The sequence below is a fragment of the Sturnus vulgaris genome, chromosome 7, assembly GCF_052056855.1.
Source record: "Sturnus vulgaris isolate bStuVul1 chromosome 7, bStuVul1.hap1, whole genome shotgun sequence".
Classification (NCBI taxonomy): Eukaryota; Metazoa; Chordata; class Aves; order Passeriformes; family Sturnidae; genus Sturnus; species Sturnus vulgaris.
Window position 1 is genome coordinate 35,445,372 of NC_142249.1, and position 19,598 is coordinate 35,464,969.

The following is a 19,598-nucleotide window of genomic DNA, read 5'->3' on the forward strand; positions in this document are numbered from 1 at the left end:
TTTTATTATTATTATTACTGCAGAGAGCTAACTAGCACTGGCTTTCTCTTCTTTCCTCCACAGAGATATGGATATGGTGGATGGGTACAGCTGGATCATCACTGCAAGGTTTGGGCTGTTTGGGGCTCATAGCAGATCTTGTGTCACCATCAGAAACTCCGAGTAGATCTATTAAGAAGCAAAGTAGCAATAAGAATAGACCTCTAGAGAAATCTGTACCAAAGTAGCAATAAGATTGACTGTGTCTTTGGTACAGATTTCTCTAGAGGTCTATTTCCTATGAAGTAGTATCAGGCCAAGTCCTAATATACCTCAGCAGAACCTTTTGTCTGAAAGGTGAAACTCACACTCTCTTGTAGGGACCAGCATCCATTCTTCTTTACCATCTCATTTTAGCACTTGGAATGGATAGCTCTGAGAAAGTCTTTTCAACAAGAGAGGTCAGGCTAAAGCAGATTACACATAGCTTTGGGTTGAGTTAAATGCAGTCATCTGTATGAGAAGCAAACCGGAAAAGAACTGATATTTTAATAAACAAAAGCCACCTGTGGAACCAAAGCTTTTGGGATACCTGGCAGCTGCAGGAAGGAGACAAGGGCTGGACATTTCTGGTGATTTTGCTACAGGTCTGAAGCTAAAATTCTATGCTAAAAATAGTTTCCAGAGGAGCTCTGTGGCAAGTCAATAATGGCCTTACATGATCTGCCAAGAATTCTATCTGGCCTACTTCCGGCTGGAAATTTTGCATGACAAAAAGTGCATGGCAAAATAAAATCCTGTTCAGACATGTGGAGCTGGGGATGTTAACTCCTAAGATTAAAAAAAGACCCCAAAGATTTCCCATAGAATTCTCTGAAGAAGTACCAGGGTCAAACTGGAAGAAAATAATTACGTGCATATTTTGAAAGTGCAATTTGGAATGTGACTGAGTAGTTTAGTGATGGGAGAATTTTAAATGTGGTTTGCTGAACCAAATCCGCCTGCAGGATTTAATTTTTAAATGTCTCTCTCTTAATTTCCACAGATGTTAATTAAAACGTTAAATATTAGATAATTTTTAGGATGGGATAGAGAAGTATAAAATAGAATGGAACAGTAAAGGCCATATAATCTATTAATACGTGATTAAGTGCTCAGTTCTGCTCTTTTTCTCACACCCCAAATATTTTTTGTTTATTGGATAATCTGCATCAATGCACTAGACTTTTCTTAATGTATTTGAGTGCATGGCTACAGTAAACCTCTCCATGAGGTTGGAAAATCAGTTTTACAAGAGCTTGAAGTATTTCACCAGGGGATCAGGACCGTGTAGTTGTAATATTTCAGGTAATTTTCACAACCTGTGATACAGCTAACAAGTAACTTGACAGGTTGCCAAGGCAGCATACTTAGATTTGTTGGGGAGGGCTTTAAAATATTCATTAGGACAGTATGTTTGTGAATGATATATGAAGTTAATAACAAATTCAAGGTTAAGAACAGTTTGAGTTCTCAGAAGAAGGGGACAGCACCCCTCCTGGTTGAGCACACTAGTAATAAATATTCTGATTTAACAAGTTCTTTTCTTTAGAAAAAATGACAGGATACTAAATAAGACCAATTTTATGAGGAAAAATAAAGTGGCTTTTGGAGAGAGAGAGAGAAATCCCTTTCTCGAAGGGCCTGAAGCCTGCCTTGCCCTCAGCTCCTGTGTGCTGGGAAGCTGAAGGAGTGGTTGCTGTGTTTTCTTGTGTGGGTTTCAGTTTCCACCTGCAGATGGAGTGTGTTCTCTGCCCAGTGCCTCTGCTGCACGACTGCACTTACCCACCCCACGAGCAGAGCAGGGATCTTCGGACTTTCCAGCTACCCCCACAGTAGATTAAAATAACCAAGAAATACTTAGGGCTTGCAGGTGTTGGTGAATTGTATCTCATCCATTTGTGCCCACAGAAATCCTGTTGTGTCTGTAGCAGCTGCTGGGTACCCCTAATTGTAACAGACAATTTGCTTAATGTGGTGACACTGTGCCTCTCTTTGAGCAATTCACACATCAAACAAATATGAAGTTTTAAAAGTGTCCATGCTGATAAAGGAACAGTATTAAATTTCATGACTGTGATAACATGTTGAACTTCCTAAATCTGGAAATTGGTGGCATATGAGGAAGGTTTTACACTAATTCAGGTCATGGATTTATAGTGTGTATAAGTTTTGTTTGGGAAGTTTTTTTCCCAAATTCTTCAATTTTTTTTTTTTCTTCCCAAGGAGAAAACGTAATCTGAAGACAACACAATAGGTCTCCTTTTGTCTCAGTTTCACTGGTGATAAGAAACTACTGGACTGAAATTAACTGTTGCACAATTATTCCTGTAGTTACTGGAATCACTGTGATGCTATTGACTTTAAAAGAATACATAGATACCCAAAGGGAAAATTTAGCTCAGATTTAATTAGAGCATTGTTTTGAGGTCAAAATTTGGTTTGAGGATAAATTTGAATTAAGGTACCTGTTATCTTTTCCAAATAAATATAGAGGAATGTATATTGCAAAAGGAAGGGGATTTTTTTTATTATTCTGAAGAATTAAATCTGAACTATAAATGACTGTTTTATTCATGTCTACTTTAAAAATAGTCTTTGTTTAAAAATATCTACTGAATAGAAAAAAATATCAAAATTTTGCCACTGAATTTCTGTAAGGAGCACAATATACTCAAGAGACTATAAATTAACAGGTACTACTTTGTCACATTTATAATATATGAAAATGTCATTTCACAGGGACAGGCAAAGATGATGAAGGATGGAAAGGTTTTTAGAGTTATTCAAGAGAACTGCTGGGATCCAGAAGTACGGATTAAAGAGATGGACCAGTCAGGTACCTCCATGAAGGAATTCAAATCATTGTGCTTCATTTCGATTGCCTACTTACTTCTCTGACAGTCCATCTGAAAGTGCTCAACTGCAATATCAAAAACAAGGTTTAGGATAATAATTCCTTGGTTTAAATCTGTTGAAAGTAATTGGAAATTGATATGCTTTATACTCAGAAGGAACTTGTGCCTATAGCTTTCCTCATTCTCAGTAGCAATTTATTCCCCACTAGAATTTGTTAGTTTTGGTAGGATTTAAGGCACTAAGGAACTCATTGGCAAAATAAGGATGACAGACCCTGGACTTGAAATGGCACCATACATTCCAGTTAAAATGTGATTCACATAAAGGAGGATGAAGGATTTTCATTTTTGTTCCAAATATTAAAAATATTCTTTTTACACATACAATTTCTTGTATGTCTTTTTCCTTTTCTAATACCTTTTTTCGGTTTAGCCATGTTGCAGCTTCATTCTGTGTTTCTTCTGGAGGACTCTGAGCCCAGAGAATTGATACACTTTGTCAGAAAAGGGAGTTTTCCTCAACTTAACCAGATGCCAAATTTGCAAATTTATTTTCCGTCATGTTACATGCAAGTCAGTAATAGGGCTGGTAAGATGGGAGACTGAGGATGAGGGAAGGAATTTCTAGGCTGGTCAATTTTTTTTGCTAGTTCTTATTAACACTGTAATTCCAAAATACTCCTGTAAGAGAAATATTATGTTACTAAAGATTATTTTTTCTTAGATTGAGGCTTGAATAGTTCCTACATCAGTTTCCCAGTAGACACAACTTGAATATTTTCAACTTTTCATAAGGAACAAACACCTGAATTGCTTAAAAGAGCAGATATTGTACAAGTAGCACCTTTATGATTACTGTTTCCTCCTCTCAGGTCTTATCACCCTCGACAAACACATGAAAGAGGTTGTAGCCAGTGGGGAATTGATCTCTTCTCGAAGATAAGGAGTAATAAACGAGAAGAAATGGCCAGGGAATGTTTCGATTGGATAATAGGAAAAATTACTTCACTAAAAGTGTTGTCAAGCCCTAGGACAGCCCTGGTGGAGTCCCATCCCTGGAGGGATTTAAAGGATGTGTAGATGAGGTGCTTGGGGACATGGTTCAGTGATGGGCTTGGCCACCACTGAATTAATGGTTGGAATCAATGATCTTAGAGGTCTTTTCCAACCTAAATTATTCTGTGATTCTGTGTTAGGAGATACTCTGGGTTTTTCTTCTTATGGAGGTTTAGTGCAATACATAACATAGGCAAACTTAGGAACTCACCAGCTAGGGGTCAATTTATGTAAATATCATTTGGATCATTTTCATCTACTTCATTTTCACCCTGGAAAAGCAGTATTTGAAACTCCAACCATTAGACATTTAATGGGAATGCCAGAAAGCCTTTGCAAACTCTGGAATATGCTGCCTTGTCACAGAATCATAGAATCATGCCTTGACTAGACTGTAATGTTTCTCTGAGTTAGCTCAGGGATTTTGGGGATTACCAAATCACTCAACTACAGAGTGGATCATAAATAGCCTTTGGGCATCTTTCTCTTTCAGATATTTCCCTCAGCACTAATGGCAAGTTTCTACAAAACAGTTCTGCCCCATATATTTGTTGTAGACAAAGGGAAAACACAGGAGGATGGTTTCTTCAAATTTTTGCAGCAGCTCTCCAGAAAAGAAAATGTGTCATGAAAGCAGCATCACAATGTTTCTTCATGAACTAAACAGTGCTTGCTTGGTTAAAAAAAAAAAAATCTAAACCTGTATGTTACAGCACCATCTGGTGAATTGTGCCCTAAAAATTTCCCTTTTTATTACAGCACTTCAGATATACAGGCATCAGCTAATTAATTATGTGGGGGGGAAAAAATGGGCCTTGGTGTTTTTCATTCTTTCATCCTTACTGCTCAGTGGAAGATAAAGACTATGGACCATATTTATTCCTTTCTGGTTTAGAAAGCTGTAGCTACTTAGTTCAAAGACTGTTTTCTCTTACACAGGCTGAGATAGATTATACTAAAAAATTTAACCTCTAAACATGGCATAATTTTGGGACAAAGATGCAAGGAGTGTCCCAGCTGAACAGAGCTAGAATCAGTCACTGAAAGGTATTTTTAACTCAGGGAGTTAACTTAGAGCTTGGCTGCTGAAAGGCTTTGTTTGTGCAATGCCCAAGAAATCTTGCCAGTAATAAGAAATGGTCTCCAGTGGACCAAAGAGACTCAATTAGTTCTCCTAATCATATGTCCTAGGTTTAATTGATGTACATACTTCTGTCTTGATCCACTCAATAAAACAAGCTATCCATGTAACTCAATAAAACAAGCTGTAAAAGTAATTAACATCACAGTTCTGTGACACAAATCATCACAATTTTGTTTGAGAAAACATATCAGTTCATCCTAACTGCCTTTCCTTGTTATTTTCTCCTTTTTAAAACCCTCTGAAGAGTGTAAAAAAATAGAGGTTTTTCCGTCCTGATTCTTCTTCCTGAAGCTAATGTCTAGCAACAGTCAGCTTGGAAATGTACCTTTAAGGTTTGTGTTAAAGTTGCTCAGAAATGTAAAAATGGATTGAAAGCAGATACAATGATTATTGTGGAAAACATGGAGAATGTTCTGAACAGACTAATCAGGTATCCATATTGGTGGATGATCCAACTTGGATAATTCAGTATTTATGTAATTCTGCAGACCTAATCCTTACCCTTAAAGCACTGCTGCTGTACATAATATTAATCAGTTCTTGTCATCTGAGTCAGCTTCTCCTCTTGTTTCCTTCTTACACTTCTGAGGAGGAGGAGAAATCATTTTAATCATTCAAATGTTTTGGCAAGTCATTGTCTTTGAGTTCTCCTAGAGTTCATTCTCCTGGAGTTTTTTTCTGCCATCTTTTGTTCTAGTAGTTTTATTACTAACAACCAAGTTAAATTTTTTAAAGCATGACAAGATATGCACAAAAATATTACAAACAGACCTAACAAACAAACAAACAAACAAACAACAAAACAGTTTTGCTTGTAGCTATTTTGTGCATTCCTAATTACTGTTTATTGTTTATTTTGTTTGTCTGCCAGGTTTGTTGTTTTCACTCCTGTAACCTGTCACACACAATGTTATGAAATAGATTTGTGTTTGAGCAGAAACAAAACAACATGGACTTAATTCTTTTTATTTTTAACACATCAAAGTTATTTCTGAAAACAGGCAGATATTTTATATTTACAACCTCAGTAGTCCAGACACAAGATGAATGAAACCTAACACAAAGCAGCTTTAGAAACACTTAGGAAACCATTGTTTAACAACCATTGTTAACATAATGTTATTTCTCTTTGGGCTAATTCATTTATTTATTTTATATATATGACAAATTAACCCCAAAGTAAACTTGAGTTACTGTATTCTGTTGGTTTAATGTCAGTTTCATTCATGGGAGAGTAATACTAAATTGCTTTTAATTGTTTGTACATGTGCATACCAAATACTTCTAAAATCAAAAAACCTAATTTCACAAATTATCTATCTATCTTTCTACTTAGCAAAAATATCCAAATCCTAATAAGCTGATACACTATAAGGTTTATTGCCATGATCCTTAATTTAAAAAAAAAATCTCTATGTTACTGCTAAATTAGTCTTTCTTATAATTAAATCTTTTACATTCTGCCTCTCAAACCAAAGAACTTTCTTATTTGTAACATTTTATCAAATACAGACAGCAAAAAAGGAAGCATTAATATTTGCTTTTTCTTACTCAGGAGTCACCGTCCAAGTCCTGTCCACAGTTCCTGTAATGTTCAGCTACTGGGTAGGTTCCAACTAACATATTTTGTAACTCATATGTAGCAACATTTTTAAAATACAAAAGCATCTTCCTACAAACTGAAATAGTCGGTAGAATTGTTCTGCTGTGAAAACAAAAAGGCAAAAAAGGAGTGCAGGCATGAGAAGGTGTCTGCACGATGTCCTGGCAGCTCCACACAGGAGCACACACCGTGAGAAAAGATGAAACAACTGAATTTCTTCTGGGGACCTCATGGAGGCATCTGGAAACGGAGAGAAAAAATATATCCAGCATGAATCCATGGTTAGCAGGCAGACATATATGTACACATTCTATGAAAGCTAGATATCAGTCACTATTTTCTCAGGGAAAACAAAAAAGGATGTATTTGTGGCTTTGTCCCACTTCCTTTTCAATGTGGCATGGGACTCATTAACCTAGAATGCTTTGAATCTTAAAATTCAGGAGCAAATTTAAGTTCCTGTGTTCCCCACGTGGTGATCTTGAATGCTTCAAAGAAATAAAGGCAGGCTGAGGAGATAAATCACAGCACAATGCTGCTGTAAATACATTCTGAATGTGGCTACTTAGCAATGTGTACAGGTCAAGATGTTTATATGTAAATGGATTTGTGCATTAAGAACCATTGTGTTAAGCCCACATATAAGAAATACCATTGATATTCACAATTTCTCGTTAGTAACATCTCTTCAAAATTTTATTCTGGTATCTAAGGGAATATTTTCCATTAAATATGTATTGAGAGAAAAAAAAGCAGATTGATTGCATGGATATTGCATTTCCTTATTAGAATTATGGATGTTATCTCCTTCTAAATGTTAGAGAAGTTTACTCAACTTTCTCTGTAGAATTCATGTGCTCCAGCATCTCATATTTCTTATTTTTATTTCTTCAGCTGCAGTAATAGGAGAGTAAATATTCATTGCTATGTATAAATTTATATACTGAGGTTTTTGCATCAGAATAAACAAAACCAGGGGACTGCTTTACACAAAAGACCGGGTACTTACATGCATCAGCAACCTGGGATTTATGACACTCATCCTGAGCAGCAAAGGCAACAACAGTTGATCAATTTTCAAGAGAAAAAGCAGAACTGCACCCAGAGGTTTTAAAGAAGGCAGAATTTCGCCCTACTCTTTTCCAGAACTGTAAAGCAAATTTGGGTTCAAACACTATCAGTTGTTTGCAATGACATTTATCCAGTAACTTCCAAAGGTGATAACATTTGAGAATTATATTTAAATATACTGTTCTGCTTCATATCTTACCAGGCCAAACCTCAGGACACTTTAGATCTCGCCCAGATATTAAACAATGACTTAGCTGCTACAGTAAAAAAGTACCCCAAGAGGTTTGTTGGGCTGGGCACGTTACCTCTGCAAGCTCCAGAGCTGGCTGTGAAGGAAATGCATCGCTGTGTGAATGAACTTGGGTTTCCTGGAGTGCAGATAGGATCTCATGTCAACGAGTGGGACCTGAATGCCCCAGAGCTGTACGATATTTATGCTGTGAGTAGCTGCTGCTTTCCTTCTTTGGGGGAATACTGTGGTATGGAAATCTGTCTAAAAATATCTTGGAGAACATTCAGTCATCATTTGAGCCTTCTAATCTGCTTAGTGATCAGAGAGACTCAGCTTTAATTGTAAATGATAATTCTTTATAGGATGTAATGGCAATAATACAACATATTCTGAAACATATTTTATAATAATGAATAACAAATTTAATTTTATTATACAAGTTCTCGCTGTACATCTGCCTTCTTAATCTGTGAGGATAAGTGCAGTATCAAAGAAAACATTTCTGCACTATTTGCATTTGAGTTCAAGTTACTGTATCCAACCCTATTGAAAAAATTGATAAAACTCCCTAAGATTTTTATAGAGATACCTATAGCATCAAGGTACCACACAGAACTATGTAAACAAAATTTCCAAACTGAATGAAATTATTATCAAATGAATTAATAGATAACGTTTCTTAAACAGCCTGAGGTGCAGATAAGGGTGGTCATTTGTCTAAATTAGGGGTTTAATCAATATCCGTTCTGAATCTCTTTCTCAAGTTATTAAAGTTGTCAGCTTGGAATTGATTCACAGAGGTCATTTTGCAGGATGCTCAATTTATTCAAAAGCTCTGTTGGTGCAGCCCCTGGACTGTTTGTTTTCATAGCCATATAGAGTCAGGTAACAGAATCTGCTGGGAGATGCCCACATTTATGGAATCACAGCGTGGCTGCGGTTGGGAGGGGCCTCTGGGAGCCACCTGGACCAACACCCTGCTCCAGCAGAGCCACCTACAGCCAGATCCCAGGACTATTCCCATGGTTTTTAAATATCTCCAAGGATGGAAACTCCACAATCCCTCTGGGCAACCTGATGTTTCCTGATGTCCACTGAGCCTTCTCTTCTAGGGGCCAAACAGTCCCAGTTCTCTCAGCATTTCCCCATAGGAGAGATGCTCAGTCCCTTCATCATCTTGGAACTCTCTCCAGTAACTCCATGTCTCTCTGTTCCTGAGATCCTCTGCTACTACTCTATCCCAGAGAGTTCTGGGATCTCTCTTATACTGTACATCCTTCAGCTTATGTTTCACACATGTAGGAAGTAACCCCTTTCATTTTTAGAAACATCTCTGGATAAGACAGATTATGAAATTAAGCCATATTGGATAATGAACTTTGCCAAACTACCAGGCCAGTTATTGAATTGCTGTTTTTAGTTTACAAATGTAGATGGCAATTATTCTCCACGATCCAAAAGTTGCAGCTTTTATTTATGCATGTATGGGTAAATAAACCCAAATTTTTTGAATGTGTGATAATCTCCTTGGCAACAAGAGCATGTCCAGAAATACATCTGACAAAACGAAGCTGTTAAATCCTGGTTAAGCATATGAATGACTCTGATGACTATGTATTTAAATTTAAGCACACAGTTAAATTACACAGTTAAATTACTAGTCTTCTGTTTTCCTTTCCAAAGATGTCAGTAGTTTTGGAAAAATTACCATACTTGCATAGAGATGGATTATTGATCAGAATACAGCCAGATTTTGAACTCTTTGGAAGGAGTAAGAATATTTATATATCTTTTTTAAGCCAGGCAGAAGGCCAAAGGGGACAAATGTAGTGCAACTCAGTAAAAATTTCTGAATGCAGCTGGAACAACTCTGCAAAACCATCCTCAAATGATTCTATAAAACATTATGGGAATTCATTCTCATACGTGTAACGAAACCTAAACAATGTTTGCTTGAACTGAGTTTTATACTACAGCATGGCTGAAAAACATAGCTGGAAAAGCACTTTTATATTGCATTGTTCTGAGAAGCACTTGGATCACTGAAGAGATATTATCACCTATGCTTCCAGTCCTGTAGTCACAGGAGGAGCTGTGAAACTGAGTGAGGGCTACAGAATATGGCCCAGAAGAATAAATATAGCCAACTATTGCTTATAGTTCTCACTTGTATTCTCCTACTTTCATTACTAGTGTTACTGCTTAGTAGATTTGCAGGTCATTGAAAAGCATGACTAGAATCTAAGATGCATTTTGTTACAATTAGTCAAGATTTAGACTTTTTCCTTTTGCTGCAGGCTGCTGAGAAATTAAATTGCTGTCTCTTTGTGCATCCCTGGGACATGCAGATAGATGGGAGGATGTCCAAATATTGGTTTCCCTGGCTAATAGGTAAGTGTATATTTACTTTGCTTAACCTGCATTTATGAACTGGATTATGCCCAGGAGATTGTTGCCAAGTAAGGTACAAGTACAGAGAAAATTACATTGCTTTTCTGTCAAACTTTCTTTTTTTTTTAATCTAGTATTATGATTAAGTCTGGTGTGTAAACTCAGCAGCATTTGTTTCTAAGCTTGTCTAGTTTTTCTTTAAAATGTTTAGAATTAAAATTATTCAGACTAGCAGCAGAATATAGTATTCTCTTTTGCCCTAGATACAAAGAGTAGATAACAAGGAAGAAATGAATAATCTCAGAAATGAGCTCCTCAAAAATAACAGGAGTAAATGAAGGCATAAGCAAAACCAAACATTACTTCCTAGAATTTCTTGAGTTATTTGTTAGAAACAGGTTGATCAGAGACGAAATAAATCTGACTTTACATCAGCTATAGCTGAAACAACATGTACTTTGAAAGCTCTCAGTAGGTGTAGGATATTATCTAGTCTCCATTTTTATCCTGTTTGATAGGTAAATCATAACATTGAACAACAGGAGCAGGGCTTTTCTGCTACCTAGAAATGTTTAGACCTGATTCTACCCTCATGTATTTTTTTCTGTGTTGGTTTGTTTTGCATGGTTTTGCACTGCCACCAATTCTGAAAAACATACACAACACACATATAATACACATTCTGCCTGGGAAATCTTGCTTTCCCAATCACCAGTGCATTATCTTACAACAATATCAGTTACTGTTAATCAGAGCAGGCTCAACAATACAGATTTAAGAAGAAAATAAAATTATTGCATTTACTTAACAAAGTGTAAATAGAATATTTTCCTACTAAGGCTAATAAGGCTTTGCATCTGAACATATGGTAAATATTAATGAAACATAACCCTTTGAGCTGGATAGGTGTTGCTTCCCCCATAGATTAGAGGAACTCCATTCCTAATTTCCAGCTGGATGTCTGAAGTTGGATGTTTAAAAATGGCAGGATATTCTAAATATGTTGGGTGTGATCAGAAGCTGACACCTGTTGTAGGAATATAAATTCCTGTTCTGTTCCTAACTCTGGGCAACCAACTCAGCCAGGAGCAAAATGAGAGACAGGTTAGTTCTAAACTGTAGGATCTGGCATCATGTCAAAACTAAACCCCAAATGTGTGTTGGAATATCCATCAACGAATCTGCTCCACTTTCCACACAAAAGAAACCCACAAGCAGAGGTGAGAAGACATCCTGGCATATTCCAGACTTATCCTTGAGCAAGGATAATGGGAATCAGGCCTGTACTGGGTATTTCAGGACATACCCAACCTGTCTATCATCTGTTCTAGTGGTATGGAGTAAAAACTGGACTTAGAATTCAGAAGATCTTCACTTCCAGGCCTGAGTCTTCATTTCAGTTAATTTGAGTCCAACTCTGTGTCCCTCCAGTAGAAATAATGCATGACCTTTGGTAGCTGCCTTGCAACTATTACTTTTTCAGTTGGCTCAAGGCTAATGGAAGAAAATTAAAATAACATGTGAAAATCAAATAAGAAGTTTAAAACATAAAGCTCTTATACAATTAAGATGTTTCTCTTCTTAGGCATGCCAACAGAAACAACCATGGCAATTTGCTCCATGATTATGGGAGGAATTTTTGAAAAATTCCCTAAGCTGAAAGTTTGCTTTGCACATGGAGGTGAGTAGTGTACCATGTGAAACTCCTGTTCTTTGGCTGAGCATGGTACAGTTGTATTTTCTGGTATCTCAACTAATGGGGTCACCACGTGAAGCCTGCCACCAGCTGAGCACTGTCACCCCAAAGAAGACAGTCTGACAGATCAGCTGCTTTTATGAACACTCTCTAGCCTGCAGGGTGTGAAGTGATACAACAGCCTTTAACTGTACAACAGCCTTTCAGGGAAACAAAAAGGAAGGGGAGGCAGCAGGTGGTTTAAGGAAAGGGATGAGGAAGCAGCAGGAGGAATTTGGGCATCACAGCAGCGAAGAAGTGAGAAAAATAGAAAAATAAGCTAATGAAGGTAAAGGAATAAAAAAACACTGGTGCAGAGCACTTTCTTTCTAAAGAGCTGACAGGAAAATTTATGAATCTTTGGTGATATGGTTGCTTTTTTCTCTTACATATTTTCAGCTTATTATAAGTTATTAAAAATTCCTTCTTGCAGGTGGAGCTTTTCCATACACAGTGGGTCGAATCTCCCATGGATTCAACGTTCGCCCTGATTTGTGTGCCATGGATAATAAGGTGGATCCAAGAAAATACCTTGGCTCATTTTACACAGACTCTCTTGTCCACGACCGTGGGGCACTAAGGCTGCTAACAAGTGTAGTAGGAGAGGTGAGTTTTAGTGCTTCCAGAAGTGGGTGAGTCATCCTTCAGTTAATTTTCCAGGAAAAATCAAAAGGAGAAGAGAAGAAAAAAGCAGGAAGAAGACAATGTCACGCAGTGAAATTAATTGATGGGCTTCTGGATGTTGATAATGCTTTTACCATACAGATTTATTGAAATGGTGGGTTTGATCCAGGAAATTGTGCACTGTCACCCTTAGTTCCATCCTTCTCTAAGCTTGTTCAGGATGGAACTTCAAGCAAAGACTGCTTCAATTTGGAGCCTTGTTTTCAAACAGCTTAATTTTCAAATTCAAGTGCATGCTTGAAGAAATCAAATTGTATTTCCACTTGGGAAGTTACAGACAGAAAAAAAATCAGTAATAAGGAAAGCTTTTGTGAGTATCTCAGAGAGACAGTTAATCATTATGAGTTTGCAGAAGTATTTTAGTTGTTTGTAAAGAAATATTTGTAGTTTAGCAAACCATTTAAATGAAGTACAGCATGGGGTAGAAAATCTTAAAACATTAAAATAATCCTTCTCATTTAGTAAATGCTCAGGAAGGGATTGAAGATGCCATCCCTCATGCCAGCTTCCAGTGGATCACTGCAAATTAACAAGATGCCTGTCTTTGTGCCTTGATCTCTGCACCTCACCCTGCAGCCAGAGGCAGATTCCTCCCAGATGTCAAATCAGAAATGCAAGCTCTGACAAGAATTTTCTTGTCTCAACAGCTGCAGTCCTGTTTCCTGTACATCAGTGTCTAGGCCCACATGGTATGGGGCTGTTGCTGACATCAGGGCCTCCTGTATGACCAAACTTCACACACACCACTTTAGCTGATTGGGTTTTTTCTACACAAAAGAATCTGTTCATTCCCTAATTTCCTCTCTAATATTCTGAACAGGTTACTGCAATAAATCTGCCTTAGAACTGGTGCAGAAATGACTTGCCTAGACCACACAAAAATAGCAATGCAGCACTATTGCTTTTTTTATTGTGGTACTCTGAGCTCAGGTATCACACTTGAAAATCTGTGGGTTTTCACTTCATGCTGGACAGGATGTCTGTAGCTTTGTGACTGGACTTCTGCCTGCAGCTCCCCTGCAGGACTTGTGCCTTTTAGAAAAACTTTGCATTTGAAGATTCATGGAAAATTCAATCATGTGACAGCACAACTACAGCTTGAAACAATAGTATGGAAACTTTTGTGAGGTGTGTATGCTTGTACAACACAGTAACACAGCAGCTCTAAGGAGTAGAGACAATATTTTTTTGTTAAACCCACCCTGAACCAAAAATAGATTTATGGAAGGAGCCCCATAAAATGTGCCATGGATCCTACTTCCATTAGAAACAAATAAGATAGAACCCAGGTCAATTTACTTTAAAAAGATCTGCTAATAGGCTGTTAGTACTGGAAAGTTCTGATAACGTCAGTGGGTATTAACTCAGGTGACATTTGCCATCTCTGTGCCAGAGATTAGTTTTAGACACCAGATGGGTTACTAATAAAACACTAGGGCTCCTGCACAATAGTGATTTCTTTTCATTTCTGTTACCAACCTCTAAATAGCAAATAGATCATGGTCCACAGCCCAGTAGTTTTTGATATGCATTATCTTTTGAATCTAACTGTAGCTTAGAGTAGTAAGCAAATGGTTTTAAGGTGCTTTTTAACAATAGATTTTCAAATTTTACTCTGTGTGGTGATGTCCATGTCCATTTTGAAAAACACCTAAAGGTTTATGGAGTAACAGTCCAACACTTGCCTCTGTTACCTCCTCTTCTGAGAAATCTCCCCAAATCCAGACCATGTTCATTCTAAGTATATTTTTGTTCCACAGGCAGTTCTAGCACACAAGGATGAGTCTAGCTCTTGAATTTAAATTGCCAGTGCAAGGAGAAAAGGTCACTTGCTTGTTTCTTTTTACCCCTTTAAAATGTTGGGAGACTGTTTTGCCATTGTTAGAAAGGCCTTGGTAAATTAACTGCTGTGTGACTCAGCCTGGCAGAGACCATAGATTCTTTTTGTCATCGGAATCTGTTAAGCTGAACTGTAGATGTCAAGAGCAAAGCAGGAGGGAAAGTACAACAGGATGCTGAATCCATTGCTGAAGAATTGAAGTTTTTTTTCTGTCTGAGCTTGTGTAGCACACAAGTCTCAGGGCACCTCTGCTTTAGAGTCAACTTTGCATCTCAAGGCTGCTCTAAACTATTGCTGTTGTGGTAAAGCTGCTGTCTTTGCACCACATTTTAGCTTCTCTACTTTTCATCCTAAGAAGATACACATAGACTGTGGTCCTTAATTGTGATTAGTCTTTGCAACTGGAATTTAGTGTTTTTAGGAGAGAGAGATTATGGACTGTAATTTGATAATCTAAAAGTGACTCCACGTTAGCCTGTCTGGTGTCTTATTTATTTTGTCAACAGACTTTTAAAATTAAGAGTTTTAACACAATAAATTTGGCCAGCATAGTACACAGGATGTTGGTGTCTTCTTTAATTCTCCTCTGAGTATTTTGAGCTCAAACAATGTGACATCAGGTGCAATCCCAGTACTGAAAAGTCATGAGTCAGATACCAAAAACATAAATGCTTTTTACACTCAGAACTTTCCTTCTCTTTTCAATAGCCTAAGGCATCTTGTCCTTAAAAACAAAAACATTCACATCACGATTTCAAACTTTACTTTATAACCATAAAGATTAAAAAGTTCCCTCTTTTTTCTAAGGAAAGTTGACATTCTCACATAACACCCTTCCATGAGTCAAATGCTTAAAGAAACACCAAATATCTCAGCACTTTCAGTGCAGGAATGTGTTGGCAGAGTAACACATATAAGATTAATAAATGCTGGGCTAAAAACAATGTGATGGAGTCTTGAGGCTGACACTGTAACTTTGTGAGCTGGAGGTTTGAAATAGGCCAGCTCTCCGGAGAACAGCTCAGAGCTGTGCAGGAAGGGCATCAGTGTGAGGGAAGATGTGCTTGGACATGGCCGTGGGTCCCTGGGGAACAGCCACTGCCTGGCACCAGCGCGTGGCCTTGAGCTGATCAATGTTAAAATCCACTGACAGCTGTGAGGAGTCGTGTCCATTTAACCTCCTCCCTTCTTAGTTCGGGGTCTAGGTTAATTGGGCATGGAAGCAGAAATACACATTTGTGAGAAAGAATTCTGCAAGAGTGCAGAATTGCTGCAGTCCTTCGCTCCTCCCGTGATGAGGTAGCATGAGGTGAATGCAAATAAACACAAAATTCCCAATATTGCTGGCTGTAAAAAGTGAAGAACTGAGTTGACATGGGATTAAATGATTCAGAGCATCTCTGCAAAAACTTCCCCATGGTGATTCCTCCAGAGCCATCATCCAAAGGCAAAGCATTCTCTGGCCAGAAGTTGGAGCTGAACTGACTGTAGCATTCTGGACTTTTTTTCTGGTGTATCATGGTATTAGGAAAGAAGGAGAAATTCAAGGCAAATACAATTTTTCCTTATGTAAGAGGATGCTTAAAGCTTTTTAAGATTCATTTTCAGATTTGGGTCCTTCTTACTGTGAAAAAAAGTTGTGCTGAGTAGCAGCATCCACTGAGGTTAATCATTAGCCCCATGTACCTCTCTAATAGGAGAGATGTGCTAATTAAGGAAGCGACCTCCAAGTCTTCTAGGGAAAATTGACTTTGTTGATACGGTTTGGAATAATATAACAGTACTTCCCTTATGCTAGCAGCATTATTCATCTGCAGAGGCTTCACAGCACTCCTCTGAAGCTCGTTGCTGAAGACAGGTGTTGCAACCCCCATTTTATAGATGGGGACAAAACTGAAGCTCAAAGGGTACAAATAAATAGCCTAAGATCGCTGGGAGCACAGCAAGAATGCTGCTTCTACATTTTTCTTACTGATTTACAGCTCTTAACTTTACTACTAATGAATAGATCCCATGATTAGCTGTGAAATACTTTCAAATAAAGGGAAAAAACATATCTACATAGAGATGAACAGAACTATATTATCCCAGTAAGGATGTGAGATTTCTTTCTGTTTTAGTATATAGGAGATGTAAACAAGAATATACAAACCTTACATGACTTTCCCTAGTAAACAGATGGACAAATTCTATGTTTTCTTCTCTTTTACTTAGAAATCCACTTTCTCATATAAACCTGGTATGTTTTTTAGTTGGGATGTTTTATTATAAAATACATGACATTTGTTTTTCTTATCTGAATAAAGCGTCTTGGTATTTAATCGAATATTATAAATAAATGAATATATTTAGCTCTTCAAAGTGCACACATCCCAATCTATTTTGTATAGTCTATGCTCAGAACTGGATTTATTAGACAGAGGGTATAAACTTTCCTATGTTAATCTTATGTTAATTCTTCTATAATAAATTAGAACACAGGACAGAACATGGGAGAGAACAATAGAATGTGTCTCTTCTGTTTAGATTTTGGGTAAAGGTTTGTGTAGGCTCTTTCAGAGACTTTTGGGTGACATCTAGTGGAGATTTAAAAAAAATTTAAAAAGCATTTGACAAGTAAGAAAAACAAACCATTTCAGAAAATAACCGAATGGTGTTTTCTTCGCCCTATTTCAGTATTGAACTGTGGTAACAGAGTTCAAACATTATAACAGGTGTCCAAAATTCATCATTTCAACTTCAAATCCATGAGACATTTAAGAACATACATTTTTAATGAAGACTCAGGTTTTTCAAATACTCCTGTCTTCAGGAGATGAAGAGTAACGGAAAACAGACTTTTGATAAAATCAGGAGAGTTGGCAGTATGCACTCTCCAAGGCTGATAAAATAGGGAAATATCATGCCAGAGAGAAAATGAGCCTGGAACAATATGGTCCTATTGAGGATCTGCTCATTTCTTTTCATCTCTGATAACAGGGATGTTGCACACAGATTTTTATTGAATTTTCTTCTCACTGACTTACTTTCAGAAACAAACTCACAGTTTTCAAACTCACAGTTAATATCCAGTCCCAGCCAAAGACAGTGACATTTTTAAAAAGCTGCAGACTTCCAGAAATATATGAAATTTTGTAAATGAGATTTAGGTTTTGTTATCTGAAGCTGAATACCAGTTAATTTTTTTTAAATTTAAGTATTTGTAGTAATTTTATACTGTATCATGTTTTCAGTAGTACCCTATTGTCATTATTACACCTTTTAAAATAGCACAGAGAAGACAGTTTTTATTGTTTTGTATTTCTTATTACACATTCTTCTCACCCATTGATAATTTTAAATTTGTGTGGGTGCATTCAGCCAAAAATTTCAAATTCAGGACTGCAAATCCAAGCATCTTTTCTGAGTTTGGTGGAGAACTTCCTGAGAGTCTTAAAGAAATGTATCCAAAAGTCTCATTTTATACTTCACACACCAGTGCAGAGCATGGAATGAGTAAGTCAAAACTCAGAAGGAAGAATTCTGTGTATCCTTTATTGGCCATTTAATTACAGCAACACTTAACCAAGATTAACCATTGCAGTTTATGCAGACCACTTGCAGGGGCTGTTACCTTTCAAATCAGCACCACAGTACAGAAAATCAGTCTGAGTAGGAAATGTGTTCTAAAAATTTTTTTTTAAAAAAAGCATTTGACAAATAAGAAAAACAAACCATTTCAAAAATAACTGAATGGTGTTTTCTTCACCCTATTTCAGTATTGAACTCTGGTAACAAGAGTTCAAACATTATAACAAGTTCTGTTTTATTCACCCAAGCAATAGACACTCATGCACAGGCCTGGGATTTGCATTTTTAACTTTATGCTTATCAGAATTAAAATACCATAACTTCAGTTAGACACCACAAAAATTATTAATAAATAACCTGCATTTTTTTCCCAAATAAAAGTCATCCAAAAAAACTCTTTAGTCATTGTTTTTAAGGCTTGTTCTTTTCCTAGAGGAAGTTATGCTCTTCATATTCACTTTTGTAATTATCAGTCCAATATATACATCTAATTTCTTGTACTTCATTATACATTCCAGAAAGCATGTGCCCTATTGCTTAATGTTAATTGAAACGAAATTAAAAATCTGAAAAAATTAAAATGTACTAGTTTCAAATATAATGTTAGTATTACTCTAATACTGTATCATGTTAATAATAATATTACAGTAACTCTATTGTTTAATGTTACCACAAAATGTACAATTATTTTTTATTACCAGGACAAAGTTATTTTGGGGACAGATTACCCTTTTCCACTTGGAGAACTGGAACCTGGAAAATTGATTGATTCAATGGATGATTTTGACCATAAACTGAAGGTATGATTTTTACATTTGAGGGGTTTTCTTTCCCTCTGTTTGAGACATGAGATAAAACACTGAGAAATCCGTGTAGTACACGGATTTCTGCAAAGACTGGAAGAGGCCCTTCAGTCTCTTTGCAGCAGTTCTTTTCAAAGCACAAGAAAAAGCATTTGAGTTGAATACAAGCTAAGCACAAACATATCGATGTGTTTTGTTTTTACAGGATAAACTCAAGGCTGGAAATGCTTTGGAATTTTTAGGTCTTAGCAGAAAACAATTTGAATAATTATGAAGTATCAAAGCACCTAAACTTCGGAAATAATATCCTTATATTTCTATTGACATATGCAATTGTACACATAAAAAATAAAATTGACAATTATCTGACAGTCTCCTGTTATTTCCAAAACAAAAGCAAGGGTACTGGAAATGAGTATGCACAGATATTGCCTGAGGATTTAGGCTGTTTTTAAACAATTCTGAAATCCTTGCTTTCATAATAAAGGAAAGATTTCATCTTTTGCAGTTGTAATAAGAATCTCTGAAATATAATCAATGCCATGTTATTAGGACTCGATTCTCAGGAATGAAAGAGCTGAGAAAGTGATGTA

At 36.8% G+C, this 19,598-nt stretch overlaps 1 protein-coding gene across 2 annotated transcripts in view; it reads left to right on the top strand.

The window, feature by feature from the left end:
* ACMSD (aminocarboxymuconate semialdehyde decarboxylase) overlaps positions 1–19,371 on the top strand; it is a 34,664-nt gene extending 15,293 nt beyond the window's left edge. For both annotated transcript variants that reach the window (XM_088168363.1, XM_014870822.2), the window contains exons 2-10: positions 64–108; positions 2,761–2,857; positions 6,632–6,681; positions 7,953–8,189; positions 10,280–10,373; positions 11,959–12,054; positions 12,542–12,714; positions 18,904–19,002; positions 19,211–19,371. In XM_088168363.1, the coding sequence (XP_088024489.1) occupies positions 2,773–2,857; positions 6,632–6,681; positions 7,953–8,189; positions 10,280–10,373; positions 11,959–12,054; positions 12,542–12,714; positions 18,904–19,002; positions 19,211–19,273 (897 nt within the window). In that variant the 5' untranslated portion in view covers positions 64–108; positions 2,761–2,772 and the 3' untranslated portion in view covers positions 19,274–19,371. The remainder of the gene's footprint in view (positions 1–63; positions 109–2,760; positions 2,858–6,631; positions 6,682–7,952; positions 8,190–10,279; positions 10,374–11,958; positions 12,055–12,541; positions 12,715–18,903; positions 19,003–19,210) is intronic.
* The last annotated feature ends 227 nt before the right edge of the window (positions 19,372–19,598 follow it).